The following is a 16,088-nucleotide window of genomic DNA, read 5'->3' as shown; positions in this document are numbered from 1 at the left end:
CCCAGTCCATAGAAGGGTCATCCTGGTATTCATAAGGGTCCAGGGACCCTACAAGTCCTCCCCACATTCGTACGGGGATAAGAATTGGGTCGACGTCAATAGTGGGCACTACTGACGTTGTGAGCGTCGATAATCGACCCAACGCCGGGGAAGATCTTGAAGGTGCGATCGGCGCGGATCCGCACACGGATCCAGAGTTGACCTCGGTGGCCGGGACCAAAGCCACCGGTGCAGAACCCAAAGGCCCCGCAGCCGAACCCCTTGGGCCCGAAGGCGCCGTATCGGGGTCGGCCCGCCCAAACATGAGGCGCATGGCCTCGTAAAACTCTTTCATTTGGGCGGGGATCGCTCTGGCTCCGGGAAACTCGGGGAAGCGCGGAGTCAACCCATACGTAGGCTCCGAGGACGGAGGCCTAGTGCGTGGACGCTCGTCCCGAGCGACGGGCAAAGTCGGAGGGCGATGGGACGTCTTCAACTTCTTCTTCTTCTTACTTTGACCCGAGGATTTCAAAGACGACGAGTGGTGATGACTCCGCGACCGATCTCAAGACCTTCCTCTCGAGCGAGACCAGGACCGATGCGGAGTTGAGTGCCGGGCCGCCATTAGCTTTAGGGACCGCTCCCTCAAAGCCTTCGGGTGCATGGCCTGACACTCTGAGTACCACTTTGGGTTGTGGTCGTGCTCGAGGCACCACAGACAAACGCAATGAGGATCCGTCACCGACATCGTTCTATGGCAGTCCTCACAAGGCTTTATCTGGTCCTCGGGGACATCTCGACGCACCAAAGTCGCACACAAAAAAAAAAAAAAAAAAAAAAAACATCGACAAAATGGTCGAATTCGGCCAAAAAATAACCTAGAGTAGCTCTTCTACGGATCAGCGCGTGGCACGGAAAGAAAAGAACTGACGTCACTGTGCGAGGGCGGCGTCCAAGTACTACTCCCGACCTTATCACGGCGCCAAGACGCCTACGGAGTCAACCGACGCCACCTACCGACGCGCAAGGGTATTGCTCGAATTCTAAGGTAAGGAATCTGCAACTAGAAGTCTCTATCAGATAAAGAAAACTATCTGGACCTGACAAAGATTGTGACATTATTACATGTTGAGGTCTCACAACCACACCACATAATAATTCACTTTCTTACAGGCTCTTAATCAGATCCCTTGAAGGTGTACCCAAAAAGAAAGGAATAGTTTCTTATCTGTAACTTCAGTTCTCTCGTAGAGGTATTTCAATGATAGTCATAAGCAATGAATACTTCCACTCGCCTGCGGGGCACCGCAGAGCACTTTCCTGAAAATGTCTTCTTAAACGTCACTAAAGAATGTTGTTATGCAGCCTAAAGGAGCGGCTACAAAGGCCAAAATTCTTCATCCTGTTTGGTTGAAAAAGGTCCTGTAAGGCAGATATGCATTCAAATGCATGAAGTTTGAAGAATTCACAGAAAAAAATATTTCACAAGCCTTTTTGTAATATTACATAAGGATGAAGGAGTGCAGGGCAATGTAGCCCATAGGCTGCCATTATGCAGCCTAAGAAGTAAAGCTGTGCCTTTAAGAGCAGGTGGTCCTCCCATATCCCATCATGCTCAGCAGGAGGCAGTTACCTCAGTTCTTTTTTCCGGCTCACGCTGAGAGGACCCTGAAGCATTGAGCTTCAACAGTTTTGAGGTTTTTTTCACAAGAATTTCTTGTCAGATACTTTTGATTACGTTTTCACTTGATATTTTTCATCTTGCCTGACTACTTTCTGTCATTTTTTGTAAAATTCGGACAGAATTTAAAGGTATTTTTCCATCCAAATGTCCACTTTTTGACAAGTGTCCTCGCTGTGGCAGGAAAAAGGCCAAAACAGACCCACACGAGGTGTGTATTATCTGCCTTCTGTCTTCACATGTACCTGATGCCTGTGACATATGTAAAAACATCTCCAGGCGCACTCTGCGTGATAGAGAGACAATTCGTCTCCAGGCCAGAGAGGACAGCGGAAGAAGAAAGCAGCCTACCGGTAGGACCTTGGAGTGCGGGGAAGGTCAGTCTTCCACCAGGGCTTTCCCTTCATCAGCCAGTGGACACGGAACGTTCCAGAAGCGCAGTTCTGGCCAGAGACGACACAGGTCCAGGTCGATGTAGAGTACATTGACGTCGAGGCAAGCAACAGCGCCAACATATTTGCTGTCGAGAACAAGTTTGACGGCGAGGAAGCAACACTGCTCAGCGTCTTGACACCCATTGACGTCAAGAGTTTACATGCTGTCAAGGCGTCATGAACCACCGACATCGAGAAGTTCCTCTCTGTTGAGGTCGGCACGGCATGGAAGGTCGAGGGACACCAGATATCGTGAAGGTTCGACGTTGAGAGGAACACGTCGTACATCGACGTCTTGGAGCTTGTTGACATGTTATGGTGAGTGGCTTTTGATAGATCTGTTAGCCAGTGAGTGACGAGTATGCTTTCATTATTTGTAACTATGGTCTGACACTTCAAGAAAAGCAAGAAAATATTTCCTCTATAAATATGTGTTTCTAGAGAGTATTCAACCTACATAGGCAAAAGATGGATGATAAACAAAGGAGTGTTTGCTGAGGGTGTGCATAGATATCAATAACTGCTAATGACTATCCAGCAGTGATGATAGACAATGGATTTTCTAAAAAAATTACCACATTTTTGTATACCTTACACAACAAAGTCCTTTGCTCTGTTAAAATTATACAGTGCTTTAAACACTTGACCACAAGAACTAATGTGTAACAGGTTCCTGTATGTAATTTTCATGGAATCCTTAAGTCCTGCATCTGTGATGAAGTATGCAGCATGCGCACAACATTTTGTCCCTTACTATGAAATATTTTTCCTACAGCAAAGCCATCCATTGTATGGATTAACACAATGGTGAGCCTTCCTTGCCAGAATTTTAAAAAAAAGTGATATGCATGGCATAAAAATATTTGCAGGAGGGACTCAACCCACTGAGTTACCTAATCAGCATAGTGTAAATCAAACTGTGCCACAGTGCATTCTTCCATACTTCTTGGCCTCTGTGTTATGTTTCAGTGACACCAAATGTGTTGCCGTTATCCACCCTTGGTCTCCCGGTTACTCATTTGGCAGGCTGACTTGTCTATTGCATGTGTAGGCATTCCCATCAATAGAAGAGCTTGTGGACAGAGAGGTGACTTGTTAATTGCCATGGGTATAGGTTCATAGTCAGCCCCATGTGCTACTTTTTGCCAAGGAAGGTCTTGGACCAGCTGCACAGTCTCTCACTCCCAACCCTTTCTTCTGCTGAAACAGAGCTCTCTCTGCCCCCTCATCAGCTAATGATAGAATTATATAACTCAATGCTCATGTTATCTTACTCAAGACCAAGAGGCTGAGAGATGCAGCTGGGACTCAAACATGTGACCTCCAGGATGCAGCCCAGTCTCTGCAGCTAAGTTCTTGCACAAACTCACCTAAGCAAAATCTAAGTCATCAGAAGTGGTTTAATTGTTCACTGTAAAACCTGGTTACGTTAGATGCTATCAGAGTCCTCACATTTCAGGGGATCCGATTTTAGATCATTTGTATCAGAGGGCACTGCCATGGCTATTTCATAATATCCGTAGAGACAATTTCTCATATAAATTGATGAAGGGTGAATATTACCACAACTGCTGTCTGATCTCTGACCATATGTAATCTCTCTGGACCTGTGATGATTTGAATAATAGCCTTCTTCCCTGAGCCTATACATTTTTGTTGTCTCTGGTGTGTAAGGCCCGTGATTCGTATAACCTTTGATAGGCAAAGTTACCTTGCATAAACACAGCTTTTAAGCAGCCTGTAACACATATGAATCTTTACCCAACTTTTCAAAGATATTACGTTTAAAAATACACTGTTCTTTCAAGGTTTTCTTGAAAAATGTGAGTCACAACTCTTCTGGGGAAGCTAATGCTGGTCAGGACACCACAAAAAGGTTTTAATATTTCATTAATGTAACCAAATGCATGCAAAAAAGGACTTGTAAATAGGTTTATTTTCACACCATTAAAAAAAAAAAGCGGAGAGAAACTGAAGGAAGTCAGGTCAGGTATTTACACCCCTCCACTTTCAAAGTTCACCAGCCATCTCTGGAACCGGAACTCTTGTGCCTTCTTGAAAGGGTGGACTCATCATCTGGATGTCTCCGATCTTCTGAGGAGGAGGAAAGGTGAGGAGTACAGTAGTATCCAGAGTTACCCATATGAACAGAAGAGATTTTCAGGACTTCAGGTTAGATTTGGTCCGGTTGATCAAAATGCCCTAGTAGAACAGCAGTGCTGCCTTCAAGTGCAGGTGGTACATCAATATCACTCGTGACTCCAATTTGATCAGCCAGTTGTCAGGTACAGAAAAGCTATGGTCCCCAACTGTCTGAAATGTGATGCAAACTATCATCACCTTGGTGGAGACCAAAGGACCTGACCTCAATTCGAATGGAAGTACCCCAAATTGGGAACTAGTAATAGGTGACACCTATCCCAAACCGCAGGAGCATGAAAGTACGTGCCCTTCAAATCGAGAGAAACCAACCAGTCCCCAGCTTCCAACACCAACACGACCTGAGCCAGGGTCACCATCTTGAACTTTTCCTTTTTGAATAAAAAGTTCTGGATCCTAAGGTCTAGGATGGAAGGTTAACTGCCATCTTTCTTGTGAACCAGGAAGTATCACAAATAGAAATCACTGCCCAGTTTCTTGTTCTGGCACCAACTTTACTGCCCTTTCAGGGTTGCCATCTCCTGCTGCAAGATGGGAGAGGTGATCTTCAGAAAGAGAAGAAGGCTGAGGAGGGATGGATGGTGAAGTCTATAAGAATGGCAGGGCATACCCTCTTTCCACTATATGTAGGACCCATTGATAGACTGAAGTGATAGACTTCCAGCTCATTGAAAGGAGGACACCTGGCCCTCTACAGACTCCTGGTGCTTTGTTAAGAGCAAATTAGAGCTGCTCCCCCTCGTGGTGCAGGAGAGACAGAGGTAAAGGAGGAGAGGATAACTGAATGTTAGGACACCGATTCTTACTTTACCTTTGCCCCTTTATTGTTTGACAGGGGATTGTTGATGCTGTTGCGACTGAGCGAATTGCTGTGGACTAAAGCTGGAGCTTCTCTGAAAGCTCCAAATGTGGCAAAGCAGCCTACAATCTCTCTACGGCTGTTGTTCTTAAAGACCTAGAGACTTAGCAGTAGCCCTGCTGGCCATGAATCCCACCAAGACTGAATTGGCCTGGTATCCAAGCAAACCTCCGCTGTCAAAGGGGATGTGCTTGAGATTGGTCAGCTCATTCTAAGAAAACCCAAACTTGTGAAGCAAAGCATGAAGATGCACAGTAACAGAGGGGCCCATGGGCTCTGCTATCTAGGTGGCAGCATCAAGGCCTGATATGCTCATATGCTGTGAAGCATTCTATCCATCCTTAATGACGTCTGAGAAATGGGCTTTGAGGTCGTCAGGGATACGACGGATAACCAGCTGGGTGACATCCCATAGGGAATGCATGTATCTGGCATTCAAAGATTTCAGCACCATATTGCTGCCGGTAAATTCTTGCATCAAGCCTTCAGACATTTTGACTCTCTGTCCGATGGAGTAGATGGGAAAGTTCCCAAGATCTGTCCCAAAGTACAGGAAGATTGAATTACCAAGCTCTTGGGAGAAGGATGGGTGGACAAGAATCGGGGGTCCCCATGACAGTGATAGCATCTTGCCACCAATCTATTAACCTGGAGCAGCAGTGGTCTTCTCCCATGCCAAAAGCATTGGGTCCAGTAAGGCCTTATTTTAAGGAAGCAGCCATTCAGAAGATGGGCCAGCAGGCTGAAGAAGTTCAGTAGGCACATATGTTTTTATTTCAATTGAGGCAGGGGTAACTTTAGAACATTCATCACCATCACCTTTGTAGAAGAATGAAGTATCCTCAGGAGGAGAAAGACCTGAAGGGATCTTGATTTCTATTTCCTGTGAGGTATCAAGACCGCTGGTTGAAGTAAGGCCAGAAAAATCAACAGATGGGTCAAAAGGACACTGATCCAAACCCATTCAAGCCACATACGGATCTAGGGCAGTGGTTTTCAAACTTTTTAGTGCTGCGCCCAAAGTGGAAAAAAAAATCCCCAAGCCTCCCTCCAAACTTTTCACCAAATATTATTATATTACAGTGGCAATGTTTAAATATGTCTAGACTTCTTTAAACATTGCAGTTAAGTTCTGTCACTGTTTTAAAAATACAATCAAATACATGATGCCAAACACACTTTTCTGGTCAGGCCTTATTAAGGAGTAACAGTATCCACAGTGTGGTTATTATAAGTAGGGGGTGGGAGGTTTTGAAGATTATTTGGAGTCCCTTCCCTTTTGATACCTACTCCTATCTTGGATATATATATGACGAAACATATGTTAGCCATGACCCATTACAGTGTGCCTTACTGCTGCTCATTTTTTCCAGTTTAAAACAAAGCCCTGTCATCAGCATAATGTTTCTCTTGGCCAAAGCCTGGCACCTCCTTGTGATCATTTGAGCCCCCCCCCCAAACCCCTGCCTGGAGGGGGTTGCGCTCCCCCATTTGAAGACCCCTGATATAGGGGATCAGAATCAGGCTAAAAAAAGATCATGGATAGCATGGCAATATCTCTACTCCATCGATTTTCACTGAATCCCTCTTTAGAACAAGCTCGTCCATGGGGCGCATTGGCTCTCACCCTGTAGGAGCCGGGAGTGGAGCTGGAGGGGACCAAAAAGGGAGGGTGGCATCGTCTGCTTGGGAGTGCGCCATCGGCGGCATCATCATGAGTGTGGCAACTCATACCTTTAGACCACTTTAAGAGAGGGGCCTGGCCGGAGCCGAAGGGGTGGCTCCGAACGATGGCATGAACATGAGCATGCCGTACAGACACCTAGGGATCAAAGGCACAGGAGACGGGGTTGCCAAACTACAGAAAATGTTGAATGTGACATTAAGAAATGCAGCAGGATGCCACCCTGGGAATGGGAAGTCTGGATAAGGTGGCAAAGGCACCTCAGGCCACTCAGGCTGGGCTGGCTCAAACTGCAGACTTACCTCTAGAAGAAGCTCTGCATTTCTTCTGTTTCTTATGTTTTTTCTTTCTGCTTGACGAGTGTGAAGATGATGTTCTAAAGCAGGCCCAGGAGTGCTGCCTCCTTCACAGGGCCTGCAATATGAAAAGGTTTGAGTCCCTCTCTGTAATTGCCTTGGGGTACATACTGAGGCAAGACTCACATGACTTTTAGTCATGGTCTGACCTCAGGAACAATGAGCAGAGTGAGGGTCAATGATAGACATGTCCTTTGCAATGCTTACAGGGTTTAAAGCCTGATTGCTTGGGGGGGGAGACATAATAGCAGTGTAATTTAGGGATTATGAGTTATTTAGAGGGCTAAGGTGTGACACTCTTTAAATGATTAAGCTCCAGATCCATGTAGAAGGCACAGAAGAATGGCAATGGATGTTGTTGGGCCGGGATGGTTGATGTACAGCTCTGGTGGCCTCACCAGGCACCACCACAGAGCCAGCACCCACTAGCAACATCAAGAGCTTTGAAGTGTTTCAGATCCAGTCCAATGCCTGGGATAATTCAACATGTGAGGGATCTGCAGGTAGAATTATCCATCGGAAAGATAAAAATCCCATAACACTGGTTTGAAGGTAGACATTTTCTTTTAAGGTTTGAAAAATCTCACGGTCGGGCTGGGATTTCACTATCACCTTTGACAGAAACAATTATTTTTTAAACAAAGGTAATCATGTCTGTTTTGCAGCAGAGAAAAACAAAAAGACTGAGACGTGAAAGGGAGAGTCAATCACATAGGCTTGTAAGCTGAAGCTTTATGCTCTTAAAATGTTAGGCTGTCCGGTCAAACGCGGTCCATTACTACCACTCACCAGGGAAATGAATGAAGGGGCTTATAACAGGAATAGCTGACACAGTGGTATGGTATCATATACAGGGTTCTATTTGCTGGAAAATAAAATAATAATGTACCCTGGCATAGACCTAGGAAGGCATGGCGAATATGTGAGTGGTCGATGTTGAGGATGTTGCATCATGAGCTAAAAGATGATATGGTAACTTACAGATAGCAGTTTTGGGTTGGAAGATCTCATTGTAGTCTTCGGGATTCTGAATTTCAGTCATGGATTCCTTCTCATCCCGGTCATCCTCACTGCTGGGGCTGCGGCGCTCATTGTCAGAGTTCTGCTTGAATCTGCCAAAAGACCCAAAACGTAAAGCTAAAAAATGATTGAAATGTCAGAGAAGTGCATGGCTTTACAGCAATAATGCTCAGACATGGGGCTTAAAAGGAAGGTCTGAAAACAGGTGTTTAGAAAGCCATACATATTTAAATTCAGAAGAAAACATTTCTTCTTACAATGAATGATCAGTATTACAGTTGATCTCCCAGGGTTCTACCAGTAACAGTACGTGTGCCTGCCTTAAAAGCAGACCACAGCATGTATCTGAAATGTGCAGACAAATTAGCAAATTGTTCAGCTGCAATCTTGTACCACACAAGTGATCAATAAATCCCACTTCTAAGAGTAACAGGGATAAAACCCATTAACCCAAACTTTCATTCTAACAAGCATGGACTAATGGCAGCAAGATAGGCAGAGCTGGGGAAGAGGTGGACAACGTTTTTGACATAAAGAGGGGGGGGGTGGAACAAACACCTGCAAACGATCCCTATTGCATTCTGAAAAATGCAGTTTGTGATATTTTAAGTTACTTACAACAGGAAAGTGTTCCCCATCGGTGGGTACAGCCAGCACTGGAGTTTCTTCGATATAGTAGTGTACCCCCCGAATCCAGAGCACTGGCAAGCCTTGGGATGCACCTGCAAGCTTTGGAGTGGGACTGACTAGATGAAATACAAGCAGCATTTTAAACATCCCTAAAAGCACCTGCTGCTTCCTGCTCAAACAGCAAAATCAAGCAGAAACGTGTCCCGGCAATGGAAAAAAATACCATTACTGGCTGCACCAACTGATAGTGAACATTTCCCTGTGAGGTCTAGTGGATTTATTCCCCACAGTGAACTAGAGAAGGCTAATCTATGTTATGCATCTGCTCAAATGAGAGAAGGGAGACTATATTGTTGTGCTGCTATATATCGAAAAAGCATTCAATAAATCAGATGGCAATACTGCAACATTTGTAAATTTGGATAGATCTTCATGAACTCGATCAGCTTACTTTAAACTGTGGAAACAGGAATAGACTGGTGAACCTTTATCAAACAGCCTATTTTATACTGTGGAAACACGTACAGGCAGGTGAACCATTTCTGGAGAGTTGGATGTTACAGAGGCGCACCTCTCAAAGAATTTTACTCACCACTAGTTTTAACTGGCTTAGAGCTCTTGGCTGCAAAGGTGGTACCCAAAGTGAGGGAAGCACACATGTCTCTAGACCAGAAAATAATTGTATATATCATGAAGACCAAGAGTGCTTAATGCCAAATCTACTAAAAGAGATAGATGACTTTGGTGCAGGCTGAAGATTACACTATAACTGGAATGCACACACACTATTTGCACCGCGAAACATGGCGGTAAAGGGCGGAAAGACCACTTCAGATCTGTGTGCATACAAATTTTAAGAGTTGCCCAATGTGATCCGCTGCAATATGGAGAGGATCACAGAGGCACTGAGGAGCTCAACTGCATTTTGTATTTATGATAAAAGTATCAGTGACAGGAGTGTGGCACAGGCAAAAATGGTTATACTGAGATGTTTATATCTGTTATAGAGATCATAGAGTCTATTTCGGAAAACATTATTTAAAGAACTAGATTAATAGCTTGTTAAAAAGGTATAGGTTGGAAAGCGAAAGAAAGGTAGACTGAAGAGACTAAAATTGTCTTATGAGAAAGGAGTCTAAGCCTTACTTCACAGCCACAGCACACCGAGGGATGTGTGGCTTATGATCACACCCAGACAAGGATCTTCTAGAGAGGATACCGGGATGAGAAAATATTAGAGATTTCCAAATGATGAGGACAGTGTGGTGGTAGAGGGCCATCAATTGGTCTGATTGATGGAGCAAGTGTCGCAGAAGTGTGGCACAAGCCATATGCTTGGGCAATGTCTCTATGGGTGCACATCCACTATGACGAATGAGGGAAGATGAAATTGTGGCTAGATGGGTCGTAAGTGTATGTCAGGCAAAGGGTGTCTTGTGCTCAGAGACATATTTTCTCCCTTTTTTGAGTAGTCACAGACGCGCCCAGGACTAACAAGTGGAACTTGGACATTATTACTGTAGGAAAAGGTGGATGCTTCTTCACTGCTTTACTTGCTAGTGCTTGCAGAAGGGGTAGACCAATCTCAGGTTTATACTTAGCACTTAGGGACGAAAGACCACATACCATTATTAGTAGTAAGAGCTAAACTGGATAAGGGGCATAGCCTGGGAGGTAATATGGCAGGTGTGTGAGAGATACACTACCGCTCTACTGACAAAATCCTGAACCCAGCACGTTGACCCAAGCCGGCACCTATGCCAGTCCCCGAGTCCTCTGAATTTATGGGCACTTCCCCCAGGGCAATAAACCCCACAATAAGAGGCTGCCAGACAGTGGACTGCTGAGCAGAGCAAAGAACAGCCAGAAGGGGTGCCTGCGGTGCCTGGCTTCAACAGTGCTCCACTGTAAGGGGTGACCGCAACTTAGGTGAGCAGAACGGCAGGAGCCCTGGGGAGTTTGTGTTGGGCCTCCCAGAATGATAGCCCCCAAGATACAAGGCTGCATGGCAGCGAACTGCTGCACAGAGTGAGGACTGGCCTTGAGAAAGGCCTGTTATGCCCTGTCTGAGACGTGCTTTCCTGTATGACAATAGCTAAAGCGACAGGGGCACCTGATGGTTACTCGTGGGTGGTACCCTGGGAGATAGGCCCGTGAAGAAAGGCCGCTAAGCAGAGGACCACTCAACGCAGTGGGGATTGGCCCAGGGAGGGTTCTGTGGCACCTGGCCTAAAGTGTGCCTAAACCCAGGCGCACGAGAATGCGCTTGATTTTTTTTATTTAAAAAAAAGAAATTGCGACGAAATTCATGAAGTCTTGATTTTCAACACGCTTTTTTTAATAATTAAAAAAACAAATGCATTTTAGTCCTGGAGGGGTCCCTCGAGTCCCCCGGCACCAAGACTAGTGGGGTAGGGTAAACTTATCCTAACCCCTTTTCTTTTTATGCTTATTTTTGAGACTCGGCTGAGGTGGAGTCTCAAAATGGCCGCCAACACTTCCTGGTGGAGGTGTTGGCAGCCAATCAGATCTTAGCATGAAATCGTCAGTACTCGTGAAGTCATCGCAACCCTAGATACCTAAATTTGGATTTCCCTTAATTTCTCCTAAATTACTTACTGGATTTACACTAATTAAGAAAAAGGTTAATCTAGGGACTACAAACTACCTTTCTGTCAAATTGGGTGAAATTCCATCCAGCAGTTCAGTCTGCAGACTTGTCTAAGAGTCTATGAGAATTATCATAGGAAATACATGTTTTTTGATCTCACCCCCCTTTTTCTCGGCCCTGCTTGATAGATCACCCCCAAACTTTGCATGGACAACAAGAATCTAGGGAGTACTTTTTTTTTTTTTTTTTTTTAAACAGTGTGATTCGTCAAGTGCCAAAGATATGGGCGTGTCAAAAAATGTGTTTTCAATGGAAGTTCGTAACTGTAACTACCAACTGGCGACCACCAGTATGAGATATATACATATATAATGAAAAAACAAAGGTTAAAGCTTAGTTACTTTCATTTAAAATTCATCTATATATATATATATATATATATATATATACAGTCCAGTTGAAGGCTTTTGCCGAAACGCGTCGACATTTGGCTGGGACAGCGTGTGTGAGTTGTTCTTTTTGGGCACTTCATTGTTTATTTTTATATGGTTTTTCTTTAAGTGCCGTTCATTTATGAATTCTTTAAAAATAAATGGAGCCAACGATTTTCTACCTCATTGACGTTTTGACATTGTGCTTACTTTCCATCTGGCACGAGCGTTTGGATATTGTGCAGCCTGTTGGTGCCTAATTAGGTTGCACCATATATATATATATATATATATATATATATATATATATATATATATATATATACATGAGACACTGCAGATTCACATGCTGTGCATATCCCGCCATCTAGTGTTGGGCTCGGAGTGTTACGAGTTCTTTTTCTTCGAAGAAGTCTTTTCGAGTCACGAGATCGAGGGACTCCTCCCATTTCGGCTCCATTGCGCATGGGCGTCGACTCCATCTTAGATTGTTTTCCCCGCAGAGGGTGAGGTAGGAGTTGTGTATATAGTAATAGTGCCCATGCAATGGAGTAAGTATGTATGTACATAATGTGACTAAAAGTGTTATATTTACAAATTTACAAATGTACAAGTTTAATTTTAATCAACTTATAATGGCTACAGGCTCCCGGGGAGGTGGGAGGGCGCATGTGGATCTGCAGCGTCTCATGCCACGAACAGATGTACAATAGGTAAGTGACATTTTCCGTTCGATGGCATGTGTAGCTGCAGATACACATGCTGTGCAAAGACTAGTAAGCAGTTATCTCCCCAAAAGCGGTGGTTTAGCCTGTAGGAGTTGAAGTTGTTTGAAATAATGTTCTTAGTACTGCTTGTCCTATTGTGGCTTGTTGTGTTGTTAACACATCCACACAGTAATGTTTAGTGAATGTATGAGGCGTAGACCATGTGGCTGCCTTACAGATTTCTGTCATTGGTATATTTCCTAGAAAGGCCATTGTGGCGCCTTTCTTTCCAGTGGAGTGTGCCTTTGGTGTAATAGGCAGTTCTCTCTTAGCTTTAACATAACAGGTTTGAATACATTTAACTATCCATCTGGCAATGCCTTGTTTGGATATTGGATTTCCTGTATGAGGTTTTTGGTAAGCTACAAACAATTGTTTTGTTTTGCGAAACTGTTTGGTTCTATCAATGTAGTACATTAGAGCTCTTTTTATGTCTAATGTATGTAATGCTCTTTCAGCTACAGAGGCTGGTTGTGGAAAAAACATTGGGAGTTCCACAGTTTGGTTTAAGTGGAACGGTGATATAACTTTTGGCAAAAATTTGGGATTTGTGCGTAGAACCACTTTATGTTTGTGTATTTGTATAAAGGGTTCCTGTATGGTAAAGGCTTGTATTTCACTTACTCTTCTGAGAGATGTGATAGCTGTTAGGAAGGCTACTTTCCAAGTTAAGTATTGCATTTCACAAGAGTGCATGGGTTCGAATGGTGGACCCATGAGTCGCGTTAACACAATATTGAGAATTATCCTTTTTAGACCCTCCATAAATGCTTTTATGACTGGGATTCTAAATAGTGAAGTTGAATGTGTAATTTGCAGATAAGCAGAAATTGCTGTGAGATGTATTTTAATGGATGAAAAAGCCAACTTAGATTTTTGTAAGTGTAGTAAGTAGCTTACAATGTCTTTAGCGGACGCGTGTAATGGTTGAATTTGATTATTATGACAGTAATAAACAAATCGTTTCCATTTATTTGCATAGCAATGTCTTGTAGTAGGTTTTCTAGCCTGTTTGATGACCTCCATATATTCTTGTGTAAGGTCTAGGTGTCCGAATTCTAAGACTTCAGGAGCAAGATCGCTAGATTGAGCGATGCTGGATTCGGGTGTCTGATCTGCTGTTTGTGTTGAGTTAACAGATCTGGTCTGTTTGGTAGTTTGATATGAGGCACTACTGACCGGTCTAGTAGTGTTGTGTACCAAGGCTGTCGTGCCCAAGTTGGTGCTATTAGTATTAGTTTGAGTTTGTATTGACTCAATTTGTTTACTAGATACGGAAGGAGTGGGAGAGGGGGAAAAGCGTAAGCAAATATCCCTGACCAACTCATCCATAACGCATTGCCCTTGGAGTGAGGCTGTGGGTACCTGGATGCGAAGTTTTGGCATTTTGCATTTTCTTTTGTTGCAAATAGGTCTATTTGCGGTGTTCCCCAGTTTTGGAAGTAGGTTTGTAGTATCTGGGGATGAATCTCCCATTCGTGGATCTGTTGGTGATCTCGACTGAGATTGTCGGCCAACTGGTTTTGAATTCCTGGGATGTACTGCGCTATTAGGCGAATGTGATTGTGAATCGCCCAATGCCAAATCTTCTGTGCTAAGAGACACAGTTGTGATGAGTGTGTGCCTCCCTGTTTGTTTAAGTAATACATTGTTGTCATGTTGTCTGTTTTGACAAGAATGTGTTTGTGGGCTATTAGCGGTTGAAATGCTTTCAACGCTAGAAACACTGCTAGTAGTTCTAGCTGATTTATATGAAGTTGTTTCTGCTGAGTGTCCCATTGTCCCTGGATGCTGTGTTGGTTGAGGTGTGATCCCCACCCTACCATGGAAGCATCTGTTGTGATCACGTATTGAGGCACTTGGTCCTGGAAAGGCAGCCCTTGATTTAAATTTACATGACTCCACCATTGTAGCGAGGTGTGTATTTGGCGGTCTATCAACACTAGATCTTGAAGTTGACCCTGTGCTTGTGTCCATTGTGTTGCTAGGCACTGATGTAAGGGCTGCATGTGTAATCTTGCGTTTGGGACAATGGTTATGCATGAGGACATCATGCCTAGTAGTTTCATCACTAATTTTACCTGATACTTCTGGTTTGGGTGCATGCTTTGTATTACGTTTTGGAATGCTTGTACCCTTTGTGGACTTGGAGTGGCAATCCCTTTTTTTGTGTTGATTGTTGCTCCTAAGTATTGTTGTATTTGACAAAGCTGTAGGTGTGATTTTTGGTAGTTTAGTGAGAAACCCAATTTGTGAAGGGTTTCTATGACGTAATTTGTGTGTTGAAGACACTGTTCTTGAGTGTTGGTTTTGATTAACCAATCGTCTAGATACGGGAATACGTGTATGTGCTGTCTTCTGATATGTGCAGCTACTACTGCAAGGCATTTTGTAAATACCCTTGGTGCTGTTGTTATCCCGAATGGTAACACTTTGAACTGGTAATGTACTCCTTGGATTACAAACCTTAAGTATTTCCTGTGTGAAGGATGTATGGGTATATGGAAGTACGCATCCTTGAGATCTAAAGTTGACATGTAGTCTTGTTGTTTGAGCAAGGGGATTACGTCTTGAAGTATCACCATGTGAAAGTGATCTGATTTGATGTAAAGATTTAGTGTTCTGAGATCTAAGATGGGTCTCTGAGTTTTGTCCTTTTTGGGTATTACAAAATACAGGGAATAAACACCTGTTCCTTTCTGATGGTTGGGTACTAGTTCTATTGCGTCTTTTTGTAACAACGCTTGGACTTCTAGTTGTAATAGGTCTAAGTGCTGTTTGGACATGTTGTGTGTTCTTGGAGGCACATTTGGTGGTAACTGTAGGAATTCTATGCAATAACCATGTTGGATAATGGCTAGGACCCACAAGCCTGTTGTTATTTCCTCCCACTTCAGGTAATAATCTGTGAGTCTCCCCCCCACTGGTGTTATGTGTTGGGGATTTGTGACACTGAAGTCACTGTTTAGTTTGAGGGGTCTTTGGAACTTTCCCCTAGTTTTAGGGAACTGTCCGCCTCTGTATTGTCCCCGAAAGCCTCCTCTTTGATACTGGCCCGGGTATGTAGGTCTGGTTTGTGAGGTTGAGGGTTCTGTGCTTTGGGCCCGAAACCCCCCTCTAAATTGTGTCTTCCTAAATGTGCCTCTGCTTTGTGGGGAGTAGAGCGCGCCCATGGCCTTGGCCGTATCAGTGTCCTTCTTCAGCTTCTCTATAGCTGTGTCCACCTCCGGCCCAAACTGCTGTCCATTAAAAGGCATATTAAGCACAGCCTGTTGGATCTCTGGCTTAAACCCGGAGGTGCGTAGCCATGCGTGTCTCCGAATAGTGACCGCTGTATTCACAGTTCTTGCGGCTGTGTCCGCTGCATCCATTGCCGATCGTATCTGGTTGCTCGAGATACTTTGGCCCTCTTCCACCACTTGTTGTGCACGCTTTTGGAACTCCTTGGGCAGATGTTCTATAAAGTGCTGCATTTC

At 44.1% G+C, this 16,088-nt stretch overlaps 1 protein-coding gene across 7 annotated transcripts in view; it reads right to left on the bottom strand.

Annotated features, from left to right (window-relative positions):
* The window catches only part of KATNB1 (katanin regulatory subunit B1), a 434,067-nt gene that overhangs the window by 258,863 nt on the left and 159,116 nt on the right, over nucleotides 1-16,088 (bottom strand). For all 7 annotated transcript variants that reach the window (XM_069217361.1, XM_069217365.1, XM_069217360.1 and 4 more), the window contains one exon: nucleotides 8,135-8,265. In XM_069217361.1, coding sequence (XP_069073462.1) covers nucleotides 8,135-8,265 — 131 coding nt within the window. The remainder of the gene's footprint in view (nucleotides 1-8,134; nucleotides 8,266-16,088) is intronic.

This window comes from Pleurodeles waltl, chromosome 12, assembly GCF_031143425.1.
Source record: "Pleurodeles waltl isolate 20211129_DDA chromosome 12, aPleWal1.hap1.20221129, whole genome shotgun sequence".
Taxonomy (NCBI): Eukaryota; Metazoa; Chordata; class Amphibia; order Caudata; family Salamandridae; genus Pleurodeles; species Pleurodeles waltl.
The sequence above is the reverse complement of the archived record's forward strand: the minus strand, read 5'-3'. Positions and strand labels throughout refer to the sequence as shown.